Source organism: Netta rufina, assembly GCF_964035555.1.
Source record: "Netta rufina genome assembly, chromosome: 1".
NCBI classification, from domain to species: Eukaryota; Metazoa; Chordata; class Aves; order Anseriformes; family Anatidae; genus Netta; species Netta rufina.
This window is the reverse complement of record NC_140123.1, coordinates 4,106,680-4,134,380: the sequence shown is the minus strand read 5'-3', so window position 1 is coordinate 4,134,380 and position 27,701 is coordinate 4,106,680. Positions and strand designations below refer to the sequence as shown.

Sequence of the window (27,701 nt, the reverse complement as noted above, 5' to 3'; positions counted from 1 at the left end):
CAACAGTTTCACTGTGGGACAGCTTGTAGACTTACATCTACAAAGTATGGATTGCAGGAATAGAAATGTCTCTTTCAGACCTGATCTCGTGCGTTTGGCAATAACTGCTTTATAGCCTGGTACGGCGTTTTTCCTCATTTTCTCCTCCAGAGAAGAAAACCAAAATAAACACCAATATCACAAAGAATAATTCCGAAACACTTTTCTTGCAAATTTGTACAGAAAACCTAGGGCAGTCCTTTTGTTCTACCAGAATCTTTTTTTATTTATTCCTTTTAAATTAACCTGTTCACCGAGATGAAAGCTGATGGGCAGCAAGCATCACTTTAATGTGTGATGCCAGTAAAGGCAATGCCTCCTGGTACACAACCAAAAAAAGTTAAGAGCAAAAATGAAGAAAAGACCAAAATCCTTTAACTATGATGTGGTTTCTCTGTCTTTATAGTGCTCTATACATATATACACAACTGTGACAGAGATACAAAAGTACATTCAGAATGAAAAGATGAAAAAATTATCAGAATGTGTGTAAATCTCTTTGTGATCTATCAGTGCTCGATGTATGCATTTTTATAGTTCTGTTCATATTTATTTGTTAGATGGGGGAGATTTATATCATAGAATGGAAAAGGAAAAAAAAAAAAAGGAATTGGATAAATGAGACTGCCATCTTAAATAGTTCCTCTCAGAAGCGCGTTGCCAGAGGAGCTGTTTTAATTGGCACTGAGATATTTAGGAGTGGAGGTGTTATGAATAGACAGACAAATGTACACCCAGGATAAACCACACTGCCCTTCCATCACGGTGGTGTTTTGAACAAAGCACAGCACTACCGGAGTGCCTTGACAGATTCATAGTTTTGATTTTCTTTTAGTGGCCTCTGCAAGTGTTAATAAAAATATAAAAGTTTTATGTCTGTTTCAGAGTTATTTGGAGCGCAGCCTCCTGCCACCGTGCTTCAGAGAATGTCAAATAGAACCTGAAGGGAAAGGTCACGGAGCCCAGCTCTCACAAATCAGATTCCTGTGCCGAAGGGAATAAGGTTTTCCACCTGTGCAGGGAGATTTTACACTTAACTGCACCCATGGTCTTCACCCAAGGAAATCGGCCGGCTTTTGTGTGCGCAGTGGCTGGGGCGGGGGGGAGGTATTAATCACTGTGACAGACGCGGCGTCGCCGCAGCTGTCAGATGGAATTGTCACCAGTGGATGTTGGGCTTTGGAGGTATTTCACAGCCAGGGCTTTGTCGGGACTTTAAAGGCGGCGAAACGAAGTTAAAAGGAGGGAGAGGGTAACAAAGGAGGGTCTGGCACACCGCCTCTGCCGCCAGCCCGTGTGGAGAGGTTGGTCCAGAGACACCAAAACCTCTCCAGCGAAGCCTGGAAATAGTTTATTTCAGTTGCTGCCAACACAAAATTTCTCCTTTTCTTCGGAGTAAATAATTAAAAGCATTAGTGCTTGCTGGCATTGTGCTGTGCCACAGCACGTCACATTCCATAAGCGCTTTGCTGTGAAATGATGGATCCAGAGACCGGTCACTCACAAGCCCAGGACACGCACGAGGGGAAAGGAAAAGGGACAAAACCCTCCCTCAGATGCCCCCACTGTGCAGCTGCCGGCAGCTCTGGGAATTGCATTCCCCTTGGAAGTCAGAGTCCAGACCCAAAGCTCACAAGTTAATGCTACAGTAAATTTTTAAGAGTTTTTTTGCAGCATATTCATCTCTCCCCCTGACCTCTAAGGGCGCATACCGGGTCCTGTCGATCCGCGTGGGAGCCCTATCACTTCGCCTTTGCAGAAGGACGGTCTCTGGATCATTATCCACTTGCCACTGCTACCATTGTAAAAATTATATAAAAACAGGCAATTTCCGCAGCGACTATAAATAGTCAGCCTTGCTGATGGAGCTGGGGAGCTGTCAGTCCCGTTAGGTGTGCAGCGAAGTCACAGCAGCACTGCGGTTCGGTGCAGCTTTCTGAAGGGCGTAAGCAAAACAGAGGCTGCTCGTTCCTTTTATTTTTAGGGAGAAACGGGCAAAGATCAGGTCTGTATTTCAAAGCTTTTCCGACGTAGGTGTACAAAAAAACACCTGTTTGACAGAGCTGTGTTGGCGAAATCCTGTGTTTATTTGCTATCACAGCAGCCAAAGACACCTTCTGCGGATAGACTTGAGTTTGGGGAGCTGCTTTATGAAAACATTTCAGAAACTTGCAGCTGTAACCGTACCAGCTAATTATGTCTGGTTTGAGTGCTTTTTATTTGTCTCTATGCTTGTTTCCACATCTTGCTGTGTGAAAGAGCCCCACAACAGGCACAGGAGGCAGGGAAACCAGTTAAAACCCCCCTCTAAACAGAGCTCCTCCGTGCCTAAAGTCAACAAACTGCAAACATCAGCAAAATACGCGGCATTTCCTTCAACAAGGCCAACCCTAGGTGTAATAACAGTTGTGTCTCTTGTTGTGTCTCAGTTGTATCAGCAAATCAGGGGGTTACTGACGTTTCTCCAGTCCTGCCAGACTGCAGGTGTGTTTGAGGGTTTCTGTATAAAACACAGGGAACTGTACGCGCCTCCTGACCCTGGAAAAAAGGTCCTGCCCTCCTGCATCTCTTACTTAAAAAAAGAGAGAGCAGCAGGCTGCCAGCTCCGCCAGCTCCGGTCTTAGGCACGGATGATTAGAAACATTTGTCAGCTGGGATTTGACAAGCGTGGTGATGTGGGATCAGAGCAGGGCCAGATAGTCCATCCTTCACTCGAGCAGTGGGTTTTCCTGCCTCGCGTGGAGGTGCTGTCCCTCCCAGCAGCCCAGGAGGGTCACCCACTTGGCTGCAAGCCATCCGTGGTGTGGAGTGGCACGGCGAAATGATCCGAGCAGCCTCCAGCAGATTAAAAGTGGAATCTGCAGCTCTCCAGACCCAGCACCCACACCTGAGGGCTCGCAGCGCAGTGTGTGTGACTGTGGCATCCCTCCAGAGATGCACACAGGTTTGAGGAAAGGGAAGGAGCTGTCGTGTTGCACCATCACGTGTAAGTAAGCATAGGTTTAGTTTCGTTATATGCCTACACCACAGTCCCAAAATTCAGTGCTTTGAGCCTCCAAGGGCTACCAATGCCTCCCGTATACACTGTCAGAGGACTTAAAGCTGTTCCTTTTCAGCAATCCCAGCACCAAATGCAAGGTCTCCGGGGCTGCAAGCAAATTTGCTTACTTGTGCACTCCAGAGGGTACTTTCCCATGTTACCAGTCATTTATTTAAGAACTCCAATATGTTATTTAGGTTTAAGCAACTCATTGCACTCTGCCAGACACTTCTTTTTTTTTCATTTCTTTCGTTACCTTGCCCTGTGTTTAAGCTAATGATTCTTCATAAACTGTCAGAGCCCGGATCGTAAGCCTCTGCCTTGTTTTTAGTGGGCTGCAATGCCCTTTTATTAACTTCGGTAATGGACACCACGGGTTAAAAGTCAGCATAACATCCCTTTGCAGTGACACAGACCTTTTTAAAAGCATTACTTGTAGGGCGTACAATTCAATCAGATGCATACTGATGAAAAAACAACCACCCAGAGCTCTCGTTGGCTGTGTAGAGCCAAAGCTTGACAGCCTAGCATCAAGCAAAAAATTGATTTCAACCCCAAAAGTCAATATTTTGCTTTTGCAAAGGCACTTTGGCACTTGAAAGGAGAGTTTGCGTGTAATGTACACATTGGAGGAGAAAAATACTGAGGAGATGGCTTGTTTGGGCTTGATGTGGTGCACCTGTTGTTTTCTGCAGACAGTAAAACAAACGAAGTGTTAATTTGTGCAGCTAGAGAAGGAGCTTCGACTAGTTTTACATGTGCACTTACACCATCCGGGCGGGCATGGGTTTTGGTGAAGTTCACCTAAACAAATTAAATTGCTTAAGTAGAGGAGTAACCTGGAAATGTTTCAGAATTAAGTCCTCGGAGCTTACAGAGCCTAAACTTGTCAAACAGTAAAGCAGGGCGCTGGTTGGTTTCTAGCTCCCCCATTTCCACTTGCTACTGGTTACAGTCTGTCTGCAAGACTGGTTTCACACTCCCTGTCCGATCTACAGGTTTAGAGAAACACTCTGAACTGTTTGCATCCACTTTCTTCCAGTCTATAGTTTCCAATTTTCCAGGATTTTTTCTGGACAAAGGGCTGCACCAAATTTACAACTCAGGGGTGCACTGGAAAGTTTCCCTTAGGACTTAATCGTATACAAACCTAGATGGGTGCGTGCCTGTATGTATAGCATGGGAAAACACCGGTGAGATACAAGAAAGGGACTGAAAACCCAAATGGGAAACTCTTCAGGACAGAAATCTCTCAGAAGCAGGATGTGTACGCTGCAGATGTTTGGCTCCTGGTGAGGACTGTGCTTTTCTCTGGTGAGAGCCCTTGGTGTAACAGCAGCTCCCTGTTATGCAGTTACTTAAAATAAGAGAGAAAAAAACACATCAAGGTAGCTTTTCGATCAGTGTTTTGTTATTTCCTGGAGATTATGCATCGGTTCTGTGTTTTCTTTTATGATTCGGTGTCATTTTGTCGCTTACTATTTTGAAAACCCACAGCACAAGCTGTTGTTAGAGCAAAAGATGCATTTCACAGCGTGGCACAAACACTCCTCTTGATGGTAGGAGAAGCCAGTCTGAAGTCAAATTCAGTGGATATACTTCTTAAGGAGAAATTCAGTCATCTAGAATTTAAGGAAGACCTTCAAATTGTACCACTAATTCCATTTTTTAAGTGTCAGTGAGGGAAGAACAGACATCTGAATCCTGAGTGACCTGTTTCAGCCCCAGGTACCCCCATGGCACCTTCCTGCAGCCCCGTCCACCTCTTGCACATTCATCTGGAGTCAAAGAGGAGAAAATCCTGGCTGTCACCAGCCGGCACCAAGGCACCAGCTGAGCAGGCAGCCACTTGGTCTCCCCCTTCTGATCCTTCTCCTCTTATTTTGATGCTATCTGCCAGCTCGGGGGTTAAATATTCTGCTTGCTGTTCATTCTGCACATGCCGTTATCGGCTTGCCATGTGTCTGCTAGAGAACCTGCTTCTGGCAAGCTTTTATCATTAAACTTAGTGCCCCCTAAAAGGTGCTGGTGAAGACCCACTTCGGTCCTTTATAGCCCACCCAAAATTAGGCAAGTGTGGAAATTAGGCAAGCAGGGGAAAGAAAGAAAGTGGGAATGTATTTTTCACTTTTAGGTTGTTACAGTTGCCTCAAAACCAATCCCAAAACTTAATGAATTAGAAAGTGTAATCGTTGCATAAGCTAACTTCAAAACAGTATTGCTCATTAAAGATTAAGGAAAAGAAAAGGAACAAAGGGTTCAGACCTTTTATTCAAATGTTGCCGTAATAGCTCCTCACTGGCAATCTTTTTATGGTTCCCATTGATTCAATCCTCCACTCACAGATATCTGTCAAGGCTCGCTAATATGTGCCAAGGACAAGCTTCATTAACTGAGTTATCCTTCAGCTCTGCTTCATCTGTGGTTACCAAGCTGCTGGTAGGCAATGACATTTTAATGGTCAAACAAACAAACAAACAAACAAGTGAGCGACATAATAGCGCCTTGATTTCTTTGGGTGTTTTTCAGATCGGATTTGCAGTGTTTCATTACATTTGAATACTGGCATCCTTCATCTCTGACACACTTGGGAGACCCATTAGAGAAGAGGAAGCTTACAGGGGGGCTCATTAAGCTCTGAGCTGTTCAGACTTTCTCGGTGGCAGCAGATCTTTTGGAGACACTGAGCTCTGTCCCTAGGACCCTGCATCACTGCCACGTGGCCTCAAGGGGTGTGAGGACCCCTTTACTACTTACAGATCCCTTTGGGGTCTTTCAAGGCACAAATCCTCCCAGGGGCTGGGTTGCATGGCTCTATTAGAATTTGTTTAATCATTTATTTATATTTCTCTATGCTTTGTTAGCTTACCTGCTCCTTCCGAATAATATACGTCAGGTCTTTCATGGGGATGCCAACAGCAAGTAAGAGTCTTGATATCCTGATAAAATCCATGGTGTTTTGGAAACCAAAGAGGAAAATTGCAAGAATGGAAGTGTAGAAAATTATCTGGTTTTAAGGGAGCCAGGATAACTGCCGAGCAGTCATGGTTAGCTATCTCATCCTTGATTTTAAAATGTCTGAGGAAATCTAATACAATTTGGGCAGAAGCCACAAAGTCTGGCTTCTCTAGAAAGCATTCTGAATTTCTGTGGTTTTCTCGTCCCGATAAAGGTTTGCTGTTAGACGTAGAAGGCTTTATCTGACTTCCCCTCTCCCCTTCCTACGCAATGGGATCTGAGAAATGCAGTGCTGCCTCAGCAGCTGTAATAGGATAATGAGAGCATCTTCCCAGTGCTGGGAGATAAGAGAAGCACTGCAGCCAGCATGAAGGTTCTCCGTCCTATGTGGAAACCACACACTTTATTATCACTCAAAAACTGTGGGACAGGTTAAAAAGGGGATGTTTAAACAAAGGGACAGTTGCAATTTTTAGGAAATCAAGGATGAATGCACTTTGTGGGATCCCCTTACTGACTGCAAAGCCCATGGGATCGATGGTGACCACAGAGGGTAAGAACCTCGATAGTTTTGTCGCACCTACAAAATCCTGCATGGCTGCAGTGATTTTGGGGAGGAAGATTTTATAGCTCGTGCTTCCATCCGCAGCTCTTTTCTCATGTTCCTCAGCTTGAAAAGAAGGAAAAAAAAAAAAAAAGGTTGTAAGGCAAGGGAGATAGCTGCTAATCCAAGTCGAGGTATATTAAATGTAGCGATGCTTTGACATGACATAAGTGTTCAGAATTTGTATATGAATAAAATTAAGAATATTCTGGGAGGAAAAGCAACCTACCTGTCAGAAAAAAAGAAATATAAGCTATAAAATCCTATGAAAAATCACAGACCAGAGCAAGATAGATGTGCTGTCTTTACTTAGCAGAGAAATCACCGAGGGTATGCAAATAGAGCACGAAAATGACACATTTTCACTTGATTCAAAAGCATTATCCATAATAGCATCTGCAATGTGTCTGCAGTAATAGGGAGCAAATTGGGATTTACAGAGCAGATGGGGGGAAACAGGCTCTGACTCAGTCTGAAAGCGGTGTCCCCAGTAGGAGAAACCCAACGATAGTGGGAGAACGTCACAAAACGCCCGCTGCCTTTTCCAGGATTCACCCGTTTGCCCACAGCATTCATCTCAGCCGTGATGAAAGCTTGAATAACTGGACGTGTAAACTTTTTGGGCTGTTGCTCCTGATTAGACGAGGCATTTTTCCTGGGATGAATTAAGTTCTCGTGAAAGGTGAGAGATTGACAGCCCCAGAAACTGGAAATCCTCTGCTCACGTCCATCTCCCTCTGCCTGGGATTAATAAGCTGCTCCTATCTTCCCTGTCCTGCTCCCCAGGCTGCAGCTCACACTGCGTGCTCTCTCCCTTTTCCTGCCTTTTCCTTTTGTCTCTCTTTTTCCTCCCTTCCGTCTCACACAGCGGCTTAGCCAACAACCATGTCTGCTGCCTCTCGAGGGGGAAAATGAGTCACTGCCGTAAGGAAGCCAGCAGCAGGATTCCCCCACGGTTGTTTTTACCACCTCTGTGCTCATTTAGGCTCTGTTTAAGCAACAGTTGGCGATAACATCCAGGGCAAGGGCGGTTGGATGCCTTGATTCATGTGGTACTGCAGAACTGCTGTCAGACCTGGTTCGGTCCCGATATTCCTCATCTCTACTGGCTGTGGTTGCTGTTTTTCCCTTACTTTTAGTGTGCTGGCTGCTGGACAGAATTTGGCAGGGCTTGCTGGCCGTGGATCAGAGGCCAAGATGGCATGTTCAATGCTGGGTGAGCTTTGCTGAGCCAGACCTTTGAATTCCTGGGAAGAATTTGTCTGTCTAAATGTAGGCTTCTCATTGAGCTGGTTACCATCTGTTGTCATTGATATACAACAGGGTGAACAGCACTTGTAAGATATCCTATGACCTTCTCCAGGTTATAGGGTATCATGGATCCTAGAAGCATTCATTTCTCCCTGTGAAATCCGTAACCCCGTTCCCATGTCTAACTTAAAAATGCCAAAGGTAGACATGTGTTTTGCATGTAACTACATGTAGATAACAGAATGGCGTCTCCATAATTAATATTTTTCATTGTTTTGCTAGACTATACCTCAATCACCCTCAGGTTTTGGTTTAATCAGCCATAGCTAATGACGAGGCAGTTTGAGTCAACGTAGGGTGAGGAGAAAAGGGATGGGATGCATCTCTCACACCTTTAAATCTTCTTTTATGTGTCCAAATATTCAAGAGGCTACACAGATATTGTAAATGCTTTCCCCTGAATCCAAGATTTAGATCCTAATCCAGATTTCATAGGTGTAATTAAATGCCATGGTAATTTTGATACCATTCATTGTAATTTAGGACCGTGTACAGTTCATTCAATCCTGAGCTTTCTAATTAGAGAGTAAATGAGTGTTAGTTTTTCGTGAAGTGTGGCTGGTAAGTATCAGATGGATACTTTTTTTTCCCCAGATAAAGCATCAGATAAATGTTGTGTATCACTAACTTACAGGCATAAAACTACTAATGTCAGAGAGGAGCAAGTTTCTGTATCCCATCTCCTGAGCTGTCTATCTCCCTCGAGTTCCATCAAACATTTTAGTTTGTCTTCATTTCCAGAAAACACGTAGAAATGGTTAGGCACTAAACTAAAAACACCGATATAATCAGCACCAGGTTGGTCTTTTCTAAGCATTTGCCTTCCTTAACCTCCCTCCCTCAGACTCCTGGCTAACAACAATAGTATCTGGAGTTTTATTCGAGCAGCTCTATCACTGATAACCACAGCTATTCTTTACATCTTTCTTCACTATACGTTGTTTCATTTTCCTGACACCTCTGTTTTCATGCCATATGCATTTTTTACTCAGTTTGAGCACGTATCTAAAAATACAAACTATTGGATTTTGTTAAATTGTATGATCCTGACACAGTTTTATGGCCTTCCCTAAACTCAGTCTATGATTAAACGTATTCTCGGTCCTCGTCTTGGCTTAACTATTGAAAGTTCTTGGGGAAAACAGGCAGAACAAACTTCACTGGGAGCTGTATATCCATCATAAAACTGCTCTTAAGTGTTATCTATCCAGCCTGGTTGTATTTTTCATGCTTTATCACAAATCAGTGTCACAGATAGATTGCAGTTTGCAACCTGCAGTTGTTCATCGGAGTTAACTTGGCTGTCAGGACAGCCTTTTTGCAGCGCTTTAAGCTTTCATAACTTTCTTGCATGAAACCGAAGTATTTCTCCAGCCAGCCAGTGGATCAATGCATGTGTCATTAGGACATATGGAGCAAGTCTAAGTTAGCCTTTTGAGTTTGATTTAGGATATGTGGCATCCCAGCCTGTCTACATTTTAGAAGTGCCTGCACGGAAAGGAGTCTGGCATGGAGTAACTCAGATCATGGACCTTAAAAATATTTCACTTCTGTTTTAGATCATCCTCCAAATCTTCAAAACCATTCGAGACTCAGAACTCCACCGCCTCCGATATCCCATGCTCACACCCCAAATCAACATCACGCTGCCTCCATCAATTCCCTGAACAGAGGGAACTTCACTCCTCGCAGCAACCCGAGCCCAGCTCCCACAGACCACTCTCTTTCTGGAGAACAACCAGCCAGCACTCAAGAACCAGCCCATGCTCAGGACAACTGGTTACTTAACAGCAACATCCCACTGGAGACTAGGTAAGTCACTTTCTTTAGTACTTTACAGTGCTCTGCCTGGATGTTATGAACATATGTGCATCTGCATAGGTAGCATTCGGTTTGTGAACTGGTCTTTAGATGATATATTTTGAGTTCTGTTTATTATTCCTTGTGCCTTTTTTATTTGGACTAGGAGAAGAGGAAATTGCTCTTCTTTTATAAACTAAAAGTATTATATTTTAACAGCTGCTTGTAAGGTTTTTTTCCTCATTTAAAATTGGAATCAGGATCACAGATTAAAATGTTCTTCTTTTTTTTTTTTTTAATTTTCCCTTAATATTTTTTCTTCCTATGTCATAGGATAAATCAATATCCTATTTAAGAAACCGAAATCAGTCAATATATTGAAAAGATTTAGCCTTCTAGCTGTGCCTCATCAAGCAGATGCTGTTGTAGTACGTCATTTAGGAAAGGATGATCTTGTTTTACCTACTGAGGAGAAGTCAGCTGCTGCATTTTACTACTCTACAACACTTCTCCAGCAAGCAAACAACACTGGATAGCAACACATTAGTCAATTAATGATGCTTCCATTTAGCTTTTAAATACTTCACCACCTATGCAATATACCAAGGGTGTGGGAAGAGTGCACTGAGTTTATCTAGTTGATAGCTTTGATTAGGCTTTTTTTTTTCCTGATAGGTAGGTTCTGGAAAGGGGAGTTGTTATTCCCCCTCAGCTTCAGTCTTTCCATCTGATCGGGAGGGCATCTTCCAGTAGTCCCACTTGAAACTCTGTTTTCACATTCTCCAGAGGTTTTGCTTCATCATTTCCTTTGGAACAGAGAAGCCCCTGGAGATGCTGGATCCCTTAGCCCCATACACAGTATCTTCTTCAGTCTGGGAAGGTCTTCTAGGCCAAATATTGTGCATTGACTTAGCTGCCTTTTTGCCTTGTTTGACTTGCCTTCTCAAACCAACAAGAAAGATTTTAGGCAGCAAAAACTGACTGAAAACCGAGCCAAGGACCAAAGCTGTTGCTTCACTGCCTGTGGGAATCTCATCGAGATCAGTGGTGGCTGTTTCTGTATCCTGGGACAAACTGTGCCCAGTTTTGCCAGCTTCTGCTAAGAAAATATTTTTTTAAAATTAATGACTGTCGATTTCCTAGAGAAGTAGCTGTATCTGCTGGCCCCCTGAAACTTCCAAAACAGACCTCAATCTAACATTTTATGGCATTTAAGGATAATTAATTTCTCGGCAACTGCTTGATTAAAAAGACCCAACTAAGAAGCTGGCTCCACAAGATTAAGACAAAATTATAAGCAATTACTGCGAGTGTGATTTGGCAACAATTTCAGTAATTATATTGTCTTCCTAATTCTTGAGCATACATACCCAAGGCCTGACTTTCATGTATTGTTTCTTTTGAAAAAAATATTGCATTATAACATACTTATGCAGCCCTTATTTGAGTAATCTTTTACATTTCTGCAGCATCCCTTGTACCTTTTTTTTTTGTAAACCAGGATGTAAATTTGTCAGAGAAAACATATTTCACTGTTTGAATAGTGCCAAGACATCCTTGTATCTGACCAGAGTCTTTCCGAACACATCACATTCCATTGAGAAGGAATATCTTGACTGCTGGAGGAATGTCAGAGATAAAAACTCTTTCCTGAAAACATCCTGCCCCCAATTGTCCAATTCTAGTGGTGATCAGAGGATGAGATGGAGAGACAACCCTACCACAACTTAGTAAATGCAGGAGATTGTAGACAGAACAATTATCTGGCTAGTCCTCAACAATACCTGTTAAATTATAAACAAGTACATCCTTAAAAACTGTCCTTATTTCTTCCCCATGAAAACACTGGGGATGAACATTTTTCAGGAGCTGAAGCAGACCATTCTTTCAGTAAGTTGGGTTGTCATTATCTCTGTTATTATCCCTAACCCAACTAGACTTTGGAGGTCTACTTGCATGAAGAGATCCTTCTGCATCATTTAAGGATTTCACTCGCATCACAAATCACTCATATTTGTAATTGACCCTCAATTTAACTATTATATTAAGTAGAAAACAGGTCATTTAGAGACTGATGTGGCTTTTGACACACTGGATGGAAGGGCGTAATGTAGCCCAGTATCCCTTCAGATGACGAACATGTTGGAAAAGTATGCTGAACTGCAAATGAGCACATTCACAGAGCATGACAGACAGGCTTTTTTTCCTTCACTAAACAAACATTAAGAAAATAAAGCATGCTATAATTTTGTCATAATGCAGAGGCTGCACTGCATAGATGACTGGTAAATCTGAGACAAATCTCTGCTCTAATAATCTGCTTTTCCGACGTGCAGAGATCTTCCATTTCCTCTGGTGGGATGTCTGCAGACGTAAAAGGCCAAGCTTCTGTTTGGCAAACTTGGATGCCCCATTTCACCTCTTTCATGAAGCTGACCTTCCCCACTGCGAAGACTTTTAGAACCAAAACAAGAAGAAAAAAAAAAAAAAGACTTCCACCTAAGAGAATAAAATGTCCAATATGTAAGAAATAAATCCTGACCAAGAGACATTAATCCAAGAATTAAGGCCTTTGAAGTATAGCAATAGGAGATTATAGTAATCTCATGTCAAAAATGGAATTGTATTTCTGTTGAATATCCCTTTTTTTTTTTTTTTTTGAATTCCATATTAGTCAACAGAGAGAGCAAACACGAAGAAAAAGCCACGTCTTTAAAACAGAGTTTGTCACAGGCTGTGAAACGTGCCTACAGTTACAGATCTTTAAGCACCCCAGAGTTTGAAGAGGCTTGACTTTGACTGTTGTGGACTGCAGGCAGTTTTCAGAACTGGAAAATTAGGGTGGTTTGTCACTGCCTGGAAATTTCCATCATGTAATGCAAACGCAAGCAGAGATGTGTAGTACAAGTATACAACTGACACGATAACCATACCCTATATCCGAAAACTTTATGTTGCTAGAGGAAGAGCCCCTCCTCTTCTCTCCCTCCTCTTCTTTAGTTTCCCTATACTCCCTTTTCTCTCTTTCTCCTTCTTCCTCTTTCTTTTCCTGTCTGCTCCCTTTTTTGTTGCTTTAAAAGCAATATATTATTAAGGTTGTGATGAGAAGATCTTTGCTCAGCACTCCCTCCTGACAGGTAAGTCAGTTCTCCCCATATTTATTTCTCGCTCTTCCTTCTTCTGTGGCATCCTTTCTGTTCCTTTACATCTGACCTTGCAAGGAGCAAATAAATGCCAACTAAACGGACGTTTGGTTGACAAACCAACAGCTTGCAGGGGACTTCCATTCCCAGGAAATTTCACGTGGCAATCACATAAGGTCAGCTCCTGCCACCACAACTCATAGTGAGAAGGGAGAGTGATTTGTAAACAGGCAGCTCTTCACAGGTCATCTCCAAAGGAGCAGCATTTGTGCAGCCCCCGGTGAGGACAGTCATGCATTAGTCCCATCAGTGACCCAGCCGCCTCGCTGTTACACATCCACGCATTATACAATTATGTAACCCTCACCCCTTCTGCTTTATTGACAATCCACAACCAAAATTCATGGACCCAATCTGACATGGATTTTAACTTCTGATCAACTCCTATTGATCAGCATGTCCCTAGGTGCCTTGCCTCTTACCCATTAAACGCTCAGTGCATGCGCATCCGCTGCTTCTTTTTGCATTGAATTCAACTTCCAACCTTTCCTGCATTCCTAGGGAATGTAAGGAAGCAGCAAACGCTTGGGGATGTCTTGAGTGCTATGGCACACAGCTCATGCATGTCGGTCCACTTTACTCCGAAGCTAGGAATAGGAGTCACTTTACTTTCATTCACATTAAGGAGTAGATCCATGCTGTCAAAGCAGCCCAGAGGCCTCCAGAAGCAGTGGGTTGAACAAAACAAGTGCTGGCATTAGCAGCAGGAAGAGGAGGAGGTAGAAATGAATATGAAGGTTAAGGACATTTCAGAAGAGACGGTATCAAGGTTTCTATAATGTGACAGGGCTGGTTTCCCTTGGTATAGCACATTACCCGAATCCAGGTTCTTTGACAGAGGAGTTCTCGTTTGAGTTCACATCATGTCACTTACATCCTGTAAGCGCTTAATCCTGCATAAGTGATAAAATGTCACAATGCTGTTACGTTCCTTTTGCTAGTTTTGGCCAGGGGATTTATTCACATTCAGGCTTAGATTCAGTTCTGATGCTGAAAACAGGCACGGGCAAAATCAGGACTGGTTTTTGTTTTAAAGACGATGGGAAGAATGTTCTTTTGTCAGGTCCTGAGAACCAAGCCTGAAGGTGAGAAAGACACAATCTGTTCCCAGCTGTGCCTCTGACTTAATTCTTTGTGTTCCTGCTATTCTCCTCTAAAAGTACAAAACAGTTCAGTATATATAGGTCGAAATGTGACTCATCGGAGTACGTGCCGGGGAGGCCAGATATTGCAAAATACCATTATTGTGTGCAAAATCAAACCCAGGCTTTTTCACCTGCGGGACCTGTATATCTCACCTATTGCCTGGATTATCCAGGTTACAGCCAGTATTCTGCTATTGGAATTTGGGTTGCAGCATAAGCTTTTTCCAACTTCTACCTGCTTATCACCAAAAGCCTTTTTTTTTTTTTTTTTTTATTCTGAATGCGCCTGCTGAGCAAAACCTGCATTTGGAAACTTCTAAATACGAAGCTCTCATTGGTCCACAGAGAAAAAGAAATTCATCGTTAGTAATTAAAGAGTTCTCAAATGCAAAACTGAAACTTAAGCAATAAATAAATAAATAAATAAATAAAGTGCAGATTTTCACTGGAGATCCATGAGGATGTTGGATTGAGCAGTGCTACCAAGGTATCAGCCACAATGAGACAGAGACTGTGGTGTGCCTTTTCAGAGGAACAATAACTCAGATGCAGGAGCATAACAAGGTTACAGCCGTGCTGGATTGAAATCTAGTTTTCTGAATCCAGCACTTCAGAAGGTTGCATGTGTCACTGGCAATAAATAATGTGAAATGAGCAAAGACAACTTTTTTTTATACACGCACATGGGCGTGTGCTTATATGTGTGTATATGCATATAAATGCTGTGTATAGAGAGAAGTGAACATTCTGAGAAGCTATATATATATATGTGTAGCATCTTATACATATAAATATATGGTCCATCATTCTAATTCCATGCACAACTGCACTATAACCATTGTGGTTTATAAGATCACACTTCATATATGCATGACTCACTGGCTTCATTCATGTTTCCATATGTATGTAGAAACATAGCAAAGCAGACATTCCTAGAGACATTGCAGGACAACCTCATTGAGATGGACATTCTCACCTCCTCCCGACATGACGGTGCTTACAATGACGGGTATGTGACACTTACGTGGTCTTCCTGTTTAATGTACAGTCATCATGATCCTTGCATGAAAGCATTTGGTCACATCCATGATGTTTAAGGGCAACACCATTGCTGGCCTCTTCCATCTTGGCTTTAAAAAAATGAGGTTCTGGAGCAATGTGTCCTGTACATATTAATGGCAGGCTCATTAATATGCTAGTGATCCACAGCATTCCATTTGCTTTTTTTTCACCTTGTTTTGAAAGTCATTGCATTAGTAAGAAGTACCTACAGCAATTCCGAGTCCCATATAAACCCAGATTAATTTAATTTTGATAATGATCTTAAACCGTTATTGTGCTGGCAGCCTGATCTTTCATTGTTAAGCTGGTATTTTTCATGTACCTTATCATGCAAAAGGTACAGTGTCTACTAGTGGTATCTAAATTGAGCCTTTGATTTTGACTCAGCCGCCCATTCTGACATTTTTACTTAACTTTTAATCTCTTAACTTTTAAGTTATAAACAGCTTCTAACATGACAGTGCCAAAAATGTCACTCTTGTAGTGGTACTTTGTAATTTGGTAGCCGCCCTTAACTGAAGATCTAATTGATGTGCTCGAACACTGCAGGTACCTCTTTGCTCAGACCAGATACATCTGCCTAAACAAATACTTCCTGAAGCACAGAAAAGTATCTGAGTCCTTGTACAAATGAATGTTTTGATGTAGAGCATTAGTAGAAATAATGAATCTTCCTCTAATGCTCAGCAGCCATGCTTTGAGTACCCATAAAACCATGGCTGTAATAGTACAAACACCTGTTTCGCAGAATTATATGTCACTTTATCCCGCACAAATCCGTGGCTTTTCTGCATGGTGATGTTTCTGCATGTGACATTTCTCCCCGTGACTGCACGAGTGACTTCAAGGGGAAAAGAGAGTCACGTCTGGTATAATCCACTGGCTCGACTGACTCCCTCGGATCCATGCTGATTTGATTTATGCTGGCTGCAAGTCCGGCCCCATAAACCACAGCAGAAGGTGCAAACTGTACGGGGGGCTGCTTCTCAGTCCTCACAAGCAGCATTTGTGTTCAACATCAGCATGGTGAGAGGAGAGCCAGATCCCTTTCCCAAATTTAATTCCCACAACTGGAATGCCTTGCACTTCATCACGTCCCACCCAAAGCAGGTTTTCCGTTCAGGATCCCCGTGGAAGGAACTCCCATCGGGACATTTCATTTCAGGAGCTCATGGGCTGCAATGGTTTTTATTTGCATTTTCATGAGTCCTCATGGGCTGGCTCTCAGGCTGCGGTTGCAGTAACGGGCAAAACACGGCGCCTCCCAACGTGTCACCGGACAGGAAATGCTGTTGCCTTTGACAGTAATTCACACTTTTAAAAAAGAGGCATCAAACTAAGGTGCTTTGTGGAAGCAGGGGCCTCTCCCCGCTGCCTGTAGGCAAGACTCAAGCTCTGGATTTGATGCTTTCAGCCATCCCCTTGTCCAGGTGGAGGCAGTGTGAATGTTCCCCTCTGTGACAATTTGGGTGCTACGGAATGGCTTAAGCTCTCCTCCCCCATCTCCATTCAGCGATGCAATACGAAAAAAACGCTCTCATGCAGTGATCAATGAATTGGTGAAGTCCCCTTTTTCCTTACTACAACCTACGCTGCTGTTGCCTTCCAGCCAGGAGCGGGAGCAGGCCCTCGGTGCTGCCCGTGCCACCAGTCTGTCGTAGCTCTGCTTGGGGTTTCCGTGTCACCCCAACGCCAGCTTTTCCACAGAGGGGGGCTCCCGCCCTTGAAGGGTTCTCCGTGGCATTGCTGGCGCTGGGTTTTGTTTTGTTTTTTTATTTTTTTTTCAATCGTTCATTCGGTTTGGTTTTCCTTTACTCTGTGTGACTTGCCGTCGGTTTTTATTCTTCTCTTCCGTGCATGCCGCCCGTGTCTTTAGCCAGCGTTATGTGGAGCTGCTCTCCTCGTCCCGGCAGCAGTCGCCATCCTCTCACCCCACGTCTCCCCCCCTGCTGCTTCGATTTGTGTGAGGAATCACTTGCTGTCGGTCTTTCTTCCCTCAGGCACTTCCTGTTTAAACCTGGAGGCACTTCTCCCCTTTTTTGTACCACGTCGCCGGGATATCCCCTGACGTCCAGCACTGTGTACTCACCTCCCCCTAGGCCCCTTCCTAGAAGTACCTTCTCTAGGCCTGCCTTTAACCTGAAGAAACCCTATAAGTACTGTAACTGGAAATGCGCAGCCCTGAGTGCCATTGTCATCTCAGTCACACTGGTGATCCTCCTGGCGTATTTCATAGGTAAGCCTATTTCTGGTTTTATTTTCCTTTTTTTTTCTGCTTTTCTTTCCTTTCTCTACAAATTCACACATGATGCAAACGCTTGGGAACCAGAGGGTCAAACTCATGATACGCGGTAATGGGGAGATAAGGCCTCTGCTGACTTAATTGAGGTTGAAGTGCTATGGCAGGGAGCAATATTTGACCTAACACGCATAACGGAGCCAGAAGGGCTTAGCAGAGTGTAAGTCATATGTTGTCCTCCCTTTAAACCGAGCAGACTGCTCGCTTTCTGCAGAGAAAAGCGTAACTGGAGTGAGACAAACCCACCAGGTTGTCTAAAACCAACCAGAAAATTCTGATTCAAGCAGGCAGTGAGGTGCATGTCCTAATCACGGCCGCATCAAGGTCAGTGGGAATTCTCTGCAATTGACTGACAGGGTCAGAACCCAAATCCTAACACATTTTATTCTACCTTTTCATGGCACTTTCCATCCATTTAAGCAACTATGCTGAAATTCTCAGGGTTGCGTGAAGGAATAGGGAAGGACCGAGTTTAGATTGTGGTCCAACAGAGCCTTTTTAAGTAGGGGGAACTGGGGACAATTTGCTATTTGGGTGGAGAAGCATTTTTTTTCCTTGAGCTGTGCATGATCTGAATTTATGGGCTGTCAGCGTTCATTATGAAAGTAATTGAAACATTAGAAGTGAAAATTGTATTTTGCCTTCCGTAAACTTGGGGTGTTAATGTTACTTTTCCTCAGTCAGAGCTGATATTTGTCTTACAAATGTCTTAGAAAGGTCCGTTCCTCCACTCCTCTTGTAAGCTGTCAGCGGTGCAAACTCGAGTTGTCAGACATTTGGAGATGTGATCATAGGTAACAATGCCCGGGTCTCATGGCGCAAATGAGTCTTTTTGATTTCATAGTGGCTTCCTGTGCACTAATGATCTATAAAAGGTTGTGGTTAGAATTACAAATCTTAGCCTGGATCGAAAGATTTCTGCTTTCATTTCACATGAGTGTAATTAGCACTACCACAAAGGATTGCTTTTACTGTGCTCCTTTTATGTACACTTCCTTAATGACTGATACTTCTCCACTCCTGCCTTGTATCATACTTCGGTCACTTTCATGCCTTCCGTAAGAGGAGCAGAAATGATTAATTAACCAACATTAAATCAGCAGCAGTTTGATGGAATATGCAGTCAATTTTCATCATTTGCTATGTACATTTGGACTCGCCTTTCTCATTTGTCTGGTATTCTCCCCGTGCCCAGAACATGGTTCCTCTGGACATTATCTCAGTGTGTCAGAGGAGTATTGTAACTCAGAACAGCGGTGCCTGTTCATTCTGACGGAGGATGTACGTGCCATTTGATAGATTAAGAAGAGTTTGGTGGTTTGCCGCTCGCTGTTCCCCTGCTCAAACCCCTTTTTCAGAGTTCTGGAAAGATCAGGCTTTTAAAAACCACAGCTTAATGTGGCTGAAAGGTAGGTCCATTGAGTACTCTCCCTTTTTTTCCCCATTCAGATGAATCCTGTGGCATCCGCTAGGCTCCGTGGCTGGCTGGCGAGGTGCCAGAAATGCTGATCAGGTTGAACTGCTGTAATTATGGGTCATAATTACTAATTTCTAAAGGAACTATCAATTATTAAAAATCAAATTCAATGGTTCAATTCAGCATAAACATATTTAACAAAGGTTGTCTCTACCAGACCCAGCGCTCTAATCAACAAGCAAAAAGGCAGATATTTAATTAGATTTTGATGAAAAATTGTGTTTAATTTCAAGTATAATCAATTATTAATTACTGTAATGAGTGACTCTGGCGGGGTTTACTAATTAACTCATTTAAAAATTATGAATAACCTTTTCATTTGTAATTATTTTCTACATCCTGTCAAGTTGCAGATGAGAATTGTATCACCTAGCCCAAAAGAAAAAAAAAAGAATCAGGGAGTCAAAATGTTTGTGCTTTCACTAAGTTAAGCTTAGATGTTTTGCATTCAGATAAAAACTACGCAGTTATTTACTGAACTGCTTCATTCTTTAAATAACCTGGTCTGTTTGCAAAACAAGTGGTTGTTTTTCCTACAGTATTTTTTTCCCCCTGTTTTTGCTTAGTTGCATTTTCTTACAAATACCTTTTCTCAATTAAGAAGTATCTTGCTCTTTTTGATGCCCCAGGGACTGTCTGAGTGGTAAGGTACAACTGATCACAAGCAGGAAGGACTAACCCATATAACACCCTATCAATGTTAGGAACATTACTTGCCAATGACCATTTTCATCCTGAAAAGCAAACTGAGGTCATTGGGGATACTTCCATTCAACTGGATGGACTTTGGGTCAGGTCACAGGATCCCAGGATCGTGGAGTGTCTGGTGGTGTCGGGCAGCTGCGGGTCCCTGTGGTGCCAGCCCTGCTCCAGCAGGGCCACCCCAAGCAGAGGGCCCAGCCCCACGTCCAGGTGGCTGCTGGAGATCCCAAAGGAGGAGCCTCCAGCCCCTCTCTGGTCCCATGGCAGTGGTATAGCTTTTCCTCTTTTTTTTTTTTTTTTCTTTATACACTGATCAGTTCATGGAAATACTTCAGATTAATGTCTAGGGCTTCACAGAATCATGCATATCACAATCCTCTGTATAAATATTAAAAATCACCCATTGAAGTCCTTACCTATCTATACAAGGGTACGGAGCTAGGGACTTCCAGAATTCTGCTCTTGCCAATCCTTTTTGTGTGACAGATGCTCAGGCACAACTGTCATGGGTGGCCATCTGAGGCAGGCAGAGCTGCATGTAAACAACAAGGCATTTGGTTGTTTCTCAATTTCTTTGCTGAAGACAGTTCATCTTTTAAATTCATCTGAAACACTTGCTAAATCGTTTGTTTAAGGCTGAAAGCCAGAGTTTCTATTTTTTTAAGACTTTCACATAGAATCATAAAAAGGTTTGGGTTGGAAGGAACCTTAAAGCCCCCTTAATTCCACTCCTTGCCATGGGCAGGGACACGTCCCCTGAGTCCAGGCTGCCACCAGCCCCCCCCAGCCTGGCCTTGGGAACTGCCAGGGCTGGGGCACCCCTAGCTCCTCTGGGCAGCCTGGGCCAGGCCCTCAGTGCCCTCAGAGGGCAGAATTTCTTCCCAATTTCTTCCCGAAGCTTCCCCCCTGCCAGGCTCCAGCCGCTGCCCCTCGTCCTGTCCCCCCAGCCCTGACCAAGAGTCCCTCCCCAGCTTTCCTCTAGGCCCCATTTAGGTACTGGAATGCCTCTGTAAGGTCTCCCCAGGGCCTTCTCTTCCCCAGGCCCACCACCCCCAGCTCTCTCAGCCTGGCCCCACAGCAGGGTCCAGCTTCTCACCCCAAACCACCCCCAGCTCCCTCTCCTCAGGGCTGCTCTCCAGCCATTCTCTGCCCAGCCCGGATTTGGGCTTGGGATTTGGGCAGGACCTTGAACTTGGCCTTTTGAACTTCATAAGGTTCACACAGCCCCACCTCTTGAGTCTGTCCAGGTCCCTCTGGATGTGTGCTGGAGGGGCTGGATGCAACCATCTAGCCAATTCCTTACCCACCGAGTGGGTAAGATCCATGATCCATGTCTCTCCAGTTTAGAGAAAAGGATATCATGCAGGACAGCGTGAAATGCTTTACACCAGTCCAGTTAGATAACATCAATTGCTCTTCCCCTATCCACAAGGGATAGGGGATGTAACCCCATCGTAGAAGGCCAGCAAATTTGCCAGGCACGACTCACCCTTAGTGAAGCCATGTTGGCTGTCACCAACCACTTCCTTATTTTCCATGTGCGTTTTTATGTAGATATATATATTTTTAATAGTCTGAGGTTCACTAATCTTGCTGGGCTTTTTCAAAGAGGAGAGAAGGCATAAACAGAAGTCCCTGAAAGCTGAGCGGCTGGTATCGTGTCAACGTGGTGATCAAGCTTGAAGCTTTTGCAGGTCTGAGTCACTGGTCTTGAAAGATAATGACAAACAAAATATAACAGAATGTATTAAGCACCAGAAGCGGGTTTTCATTTGAATTAACCACTTTTTGATTGACTTGTTGCCACCTTTTCAAATATTCAGAGACACACGGTACGGCAGCAGCAACAATACGCGTTGAGGTTTGGTGCACACACAGTTTTTGCAAATCCCAGGAGCTCTACAGTCGCTTGCCTCGCAGGGTGAGAACACCAAAGAGAAAAGCAGCGGCAGGTTGGGGCTGTAACATTAAAACGGCAGGGACGGCCCCGCTGGAGCCACTGAAATGAAAGGCCTCTTTAAGCAGCTTGTAACTGACCTGCAAATTTGCTGTTCCAGGGGGTCGGGAAGAGACACTGCTTTAAAATTAAATCGTCCATTTTAGGATTTGTCCCTTCTATCGACATTCAAACGATGAAAAAATTCCTGGCTTTTGCTGGGATGGGAAGGCGTCTGTATGGAGCGGAGCTCTGCCTTGGAGGGGCAATTTAGAGACAGAGATAATACCATGAGGTGTGTTGCTATCTGAATACTTTGTCTGCACTTTCTGTACCTGGTAGATGCCAGGCCTGATAACACAGCTCTGTAAGGAGTCTCTGACATTTCTGCTCTGCTTGGGAGGAAGATTTCTGAGTTCAGAAATAGAAAAGACCTGTTTGATTGTCCAGATCTCCATGCCCAGCAGCTGTTTGGCTAGATCCGCGGAACAGTTTCTAAATGAATTAGTGATGGAGAATAGTTTCTTTCTTCTGAAACAGAAGGTATTATCCTCTGCCTGATGTACATTCCAGACGAGATGGGAGCACGATTTGATGTAGTTAGGCGCTTGCAATTTTCCTATACTTAAGCATGTGTTGCGGTTGCATTGCATGAACAGCAAGAAAGATGGACATTTGATTTAAATTAAAGTTAGGGCTGGAAAACACATTATGAAGCCAAAACAGCCATTCGCTTGATTGGAGTCAGGTCTCCTCTCGTCTGAACTCCGTACAGACGCAGCTTGCCTTCAGGAACAGCGTTGCTTGCTATGGGCAAAATGCTTTGACAGTAAAACGGTGCTAGAGCTATGATGTGTTTATAAAGTGCCTTTCCTTTCGTTGTCTGAAGATCACCCTGAAAGCTAACTTCAGCTGAGTTTCTCTCTGATTCTTTGATGATATGTAGTAAACCCAATTTAAAGCAGCTCTCCAAAGCTCTTAGCTATCTAACTGGTTAGCTGTGGATGTGTAACATAGCAATTACTGTGGTGTTCACATGCCACTTGAGATCAGTAGGAAAAGTTGCTATTTCTTAATTCTTAAAATTGAGCTATATTTATTCTATTTGTATGCCTTGATAGTAAGGTTTTTTATTCAACTTAAAATATAAAGCATTTTATTACCATACCAACAAGTTTCTTTCATTTTCTGCTTTCAGATTTCTTTTTTGATCCCAGATTAAGCTCTGTTTTGCTACTGTTGCCATTTGTTCTTTTGATTCAGAGGGATTTTTCAGTGTTTTCCATTTCCATCTTATCTTAAATAAAATGCAGAAATGGTAGTTCAACAATCTGTTCTAGCAAAGCCTTTACACTATGAAGTCAATCTGCCACCAAAAGAAGAGCTTCCAGGTCCTTTTTTGGTTCTTTCACATATTCCACAAGCTACTGCACACTTGGTAACTTCAGGTCTCATTTTCTTCATTTCACCCTTCATCTACAAAAACTGTGAAATCCATTTTGAGAAGTGCTGTGGTACCATCAGCAATGTATTTTATGTACAGTAGATGTTTGTAAGACTCAACATCTCAGGATACCGGTTGAGAGGGACCGTCATCACAACCGAGCACTGTCATTTTTATGTTATCTAGTAGTGCCTGAATTTGTGGCTTTTTTTTTTTAGGTTAAAGCTGACTTTGGCTGTGCCAAATGCATACGAGCACGCTTAGTGCCAGTCCCTCACTAAGAGTCTTACAATTTAAATGACATCTAGCTCTTTCTCTCCAGTTTTCCATTTTGAAGGAGATTAACATACCATCTGATCATGTCTCATTGATGCAGTCATAGAAACCTTTTTTAACTCCTTATACACAGTGACATTTGGGAAATGTGGGCCTTATTCTTCTCTTGAACATGCTCTTCTTAACCTGGAGCAACTCCATTTACTTTAGCACTGGTTCCAATGCAGTCAGTCGAGGGCATTGATCTTGGTGTCTGCAACAGGAGTTGGACAATGCCTAGAAAAGTCTCTGTATTTTTATCTATTCCTGATTGTGGAGATTGATATAGTTAAAGACAAAATACTTCAAGAGAGGTGCTGACCTTCCATCCAGTTCTAAATGATCCCACTGCCTGTTCTGGTGATGAGCTCCAAATTATCTCGGGTAAGCTAAGACACGAGATGAGTCTCAGCCACTTGGAGAGATGCTGTCAAGGGCAGCTTTCAGCTCGTCTTTAAATGCACAATTTCAGACTCCGTTTTGGTGTCTTTCATTGCAGCTTTAGGTGCATGGTGGTATTAATTATAACTCCCATCTTGTTTTCCATCATCTACAAAGTCAGGAAAAGCTGTTTGTATTATTGGAGGACTGTGTGCATCTTTTTTTGGTTTGGATTCTGCTCTGGGTCTTTGGATAGCAGCCACTGTCAGCTTTAAAGTTCAGAGGAAAGGAAGTACAAGAGATTTAACTACAGCTTTAAAATATGGGTTATAAAGGTACAAGGTCCTATTTTAAAGCTGTGCTTGTGAAGATCAATTCATTCAGGTGGGTGGTAAAAAACTTACCATAGAAACTCTATTAAAGAACATTCACTGTTTCAACCTAGATAAGATCTGCAAGCTGACATTAGAAATGTTGAGATAGGAGAAATATGCAATGGTGCAAACACTATTGAGAGATGCTGCCAGAAAATATTACTGGAAAAGGATAGTAGAACGTAATATAAACACTCTAATTTTACTAGAGCTGCCCAGTGTGCCAAGTGGGATAGGTATAAAAATAAGAAGTATTAAAATGTAGGTGGCATTGGATGGCAACACATTCTGAAGCTCAGCAGCAGAATTTCTGCTTTGCAAAGCAGTTAGCACTCCTCCAGAGTCTACCCTGATATAGAGCACGTTCAAATACTGCATCTTTTACAAACTGGTTCGGTGTTTATTGGAAGTGAGAAGAAGTAGGAAGATTCCCTTAATTTTCCTTTAACATTTTTTCGTAATTGGTGGTGTTAAAAGCCATAAATGCTATTCAATCATGTAGTCTGACCTCTTAGGACACCGCAGGCTGGTAAACTCCAGCTCCTTAACCCACCATTTTAACACAGACAAATCACATATCTACTTCAGATTGTTGTTTCCCAGCCTCACCGTGCAAGTATCCCATTCGCTCTTTTGGGCTGTGAAAATAACACTGGGCTTTTATTCAGGCCAGCTAGTAATTGGTAAATTTCACTAGAAATTTTAACATTTCATGCTTTTTTCGCCAATCATGATGATTTTCTAGCACTTACAGACAGCTGAGGAATATTCCTCTGTCACTGCCATCCCTAACTGAGCTTACTCTCATGACTGGTTACCCACACAAATGTCTGGTAATTAAAAACACTGAAAGAAAGCCCATTACAGAAAACATTCCTTCTTTCTGTGCTACTTGCATATTACTTTTTGCTGTTGGAAAGTGCTTGTTTCTTTAGTCTGAAAGTCATCCCGCATTAAATCAAACGCTTTACAAAACTGTAATTGTGTCAAAATATGAGTAAGTGTTTCTTAAGATCTATTTTTCAGAAAAGCAATATAATTGGTCTGAGTTCCCACACATTCACTTTCGTTATTCTTCCTCGGATGAATTCGGTGTTATGTTTTCCATTATTTTGTCTGTAATAGATGTCAGGCTACCCAGTGTAAGTGACTTGCATCTTCTTTTCCCTTCTTAAATATTTGCACAGCATTAACCCTGTTCTAATCTCTCGGTAGCTGGTTCAGTATTAATCAGTGAGTCAGATTCCTCCTCTGCTAGCTCGTCTCATTTACTGGGTACATGTTAAATGAGCCTGCAGATTTAAAAATGTTTGTCCTTGAATAGATGTAGTTTAATATAATTCTCGGTTATTAATGGACTGGAAAAAAAAAAAAAAGTTATTTCCTGTGAAATAATTGCATTATCCCAGTTATTTTCAAAAGCCAGAACAAAAATACTTACTGAACATTTTAGCCTTTATTAAAACATTATTAACAATTTCCCCATCTCCATCAAGTAAATAGCTAAATGGTTGCTTAGTTTACTGGGTTTCAATACGCTTAAAAAATGCTCTATTGTTCTTTCTTCTTTCAGGCCATGGATTTTTTTTTCTTCATGTCCTTTATCAACTTCCTGTATGGCCTTAGATTTATATAGATTACTCCCTGGTTCCCTGTTGTTCTGTGTGTGTGTTTTTTTTTCTTATATATTACTTTTGTATTTCTGCTTATTGTTTTATTTTGACACTGAATGAAGAGGTCCGTTTGTCAAAGTCGGGTCCTCTTTCATCACTGTGGGATCTCGGGGAGAACGGCTTCCTTTTAGAAGCAGACCACCAAAATGATTGAGTCTGGAACCGGTCGAAAGGGGACCGAGGCTGTATACCCAGAGGGCTCCGTCTGATCCTGAGGTTTGCATCGATGCATCACAAAACCAGGCATCAGTCACGTAACACCGCAGTTAGCCCTTCAGCTGCCTGATCCCTTCTTAAATTTAAGAATGTTTAATGCAAGGAGGGATGAGTTTAATTTCCCCCTCTTTTTAGTAAATGGCAAGATACGAGCTCTCAGCTTTTGTAAGCTTTTATCAGTTGCTTTTAGTGAGTTTTTATAGTTGCCATAAGCCCCCAGAAAAGAAAATAACAGCGTGCTGACACCGAAAGTGCTGACCTTGCCTTTATGGCAGTGGCACAGATGTGCTGCTATAATCTTCATTTCACGGCTTAGATTGACCTTTGCACACAGACACTGAAAAGAAATCAATTTTACAGATCTTAATATCTACTGGAAGGAGTTCTCCTCAAGTCTGTGTTTTTATTTCATACTAATTAGTGTGAAATAACATAATTTAATTGCAGTTAAGTGGAGAGAGAAAGAAAGAAACGTTTCCAGTAATGGGCTTTCCTTCATTTTTTTTAAATACCACATGTTAGTGTGGGTAACTAGACAGAATAGGAAGCTCAGTTAGGGATGCCAGTGGCAGTGAAAAGCATTTCTGAGTTATACTTCAGTGTTTCTCTCCCATCCTTTTCTAACATAAATTAGAAGGTGGCTTTGAACCCTTATCTGCAGCCAGGTCATCCATTTCTATCGGATGTGTGCAGCGAGGCATTCTCCGTGGTTTGTTTTTACCTGTAGTAAAAACAGTAAAAAGCTGAGATATGTGGTAGGTACACGTCTTTACAGTGCTAAGTGAAGTGTTGCAGTTAAGTATATAACCTAGATAACATACGAGATGACCTCTAACATACAGAACAAGATGTCCAACCCGTTCTTGGCCTCTCTGACAAGATTTCAACATCACTGCTTCTGCTGAAACTTAAAAGCTCCGAAAGGGCCACTTGCACAGTTCCCTTTGAGATACCAGAATCTAGTGCTCAATAAATAGGTAGGTAGAGGTTGCTGAAGCCCTGTTTAGATGAAAATCTGATAAACTCTCCCAACATCACCGGCCTTTCCTGCCTTCCTCTTTATTTCGTTTTGTCATACCTTAAATTCCTGTCCTCACTGCAGTCAGAAGCTTTTGCCTAGGAAGATGATGAGAACAGCATATGTTTGCTGTTATCAGATATGGTAGCACATAGCACAGCAGCAGCATCGCACCTTGCTTGCCTGGTACAACTGAACCATCACTTCGTTTTGTAAAGAGACTCTTTAAAAAGCAAAGCAGAACAAGGCAGTTAGCAGAGAGGATGGCTATGCTTACACTGTGTACTTAGAAAGGAGCTCTAATTCGATGATCAGTGGAGCAGAATTTCTTTCAGTTATGGTAAAAAATATAATGAAATCAAACGTCAAATGGACTTTCTAGGGCTTTTGGTGGAAGAAAAACACAAAAACAGTCCATCTAAGCATAATGATATTCCAAGTGGTATTAATCCCAGTGGTCAGCAGCAGTTTATTTATAGTAGTGCACCTTCTCCAGCCAAAATGGGGCATAGTCTACTCCAGGCTGTGAAATAAGTGTATGTGGGACCATTCCAGGCATCCAGCTGGTCCAGACTGGGTCCATTTCTGTTCTCCTGACCTCTCGTGGATGGTCTCAGCCAAAGAGATCTATAGAGAACGATTTCTGCTCCTTCCTAGCTAGGATTCCTCTGCACAGGAATTGAGGTGCTGGCTGAGCAGAACCA

General features: G+C 42.7%; 1 protein-coding gene across 3 annotated transcripts in view; it reads left to right on the top strand.

Moving 5' to 3' along the window:
- The window catches only part of TENM4 (teneurin transmembrane protein 4), a gene marked incomplete at both ends in the record, with an annotated part of 332,174 nt that overhangs the window by 118,583 nt on the left and 185,890 nt on the right, over window positions 1–27,701 (top strand). For all 3 annotated transcript variants that reach the window (XM_084306305.1, XM_084306304.1, XM_084306303.1), the window contains 3 exons: window positions 9,512–9,764; window positions 15,011–15,109; window positions 17,163–17,398. In XM_084306305.1, the coding sequence (XP_084162431.1) occupies window positions 9,512–9,764; window positions 15,011–15,109; window positions 17,163–17,398 (588 nt within the window). The remainder of the gene's footprint in view (window positions 1–9,511; window positions 9,765–15,010; window positions 15,110–17,162; window positions 17,399–27,701) is intronic.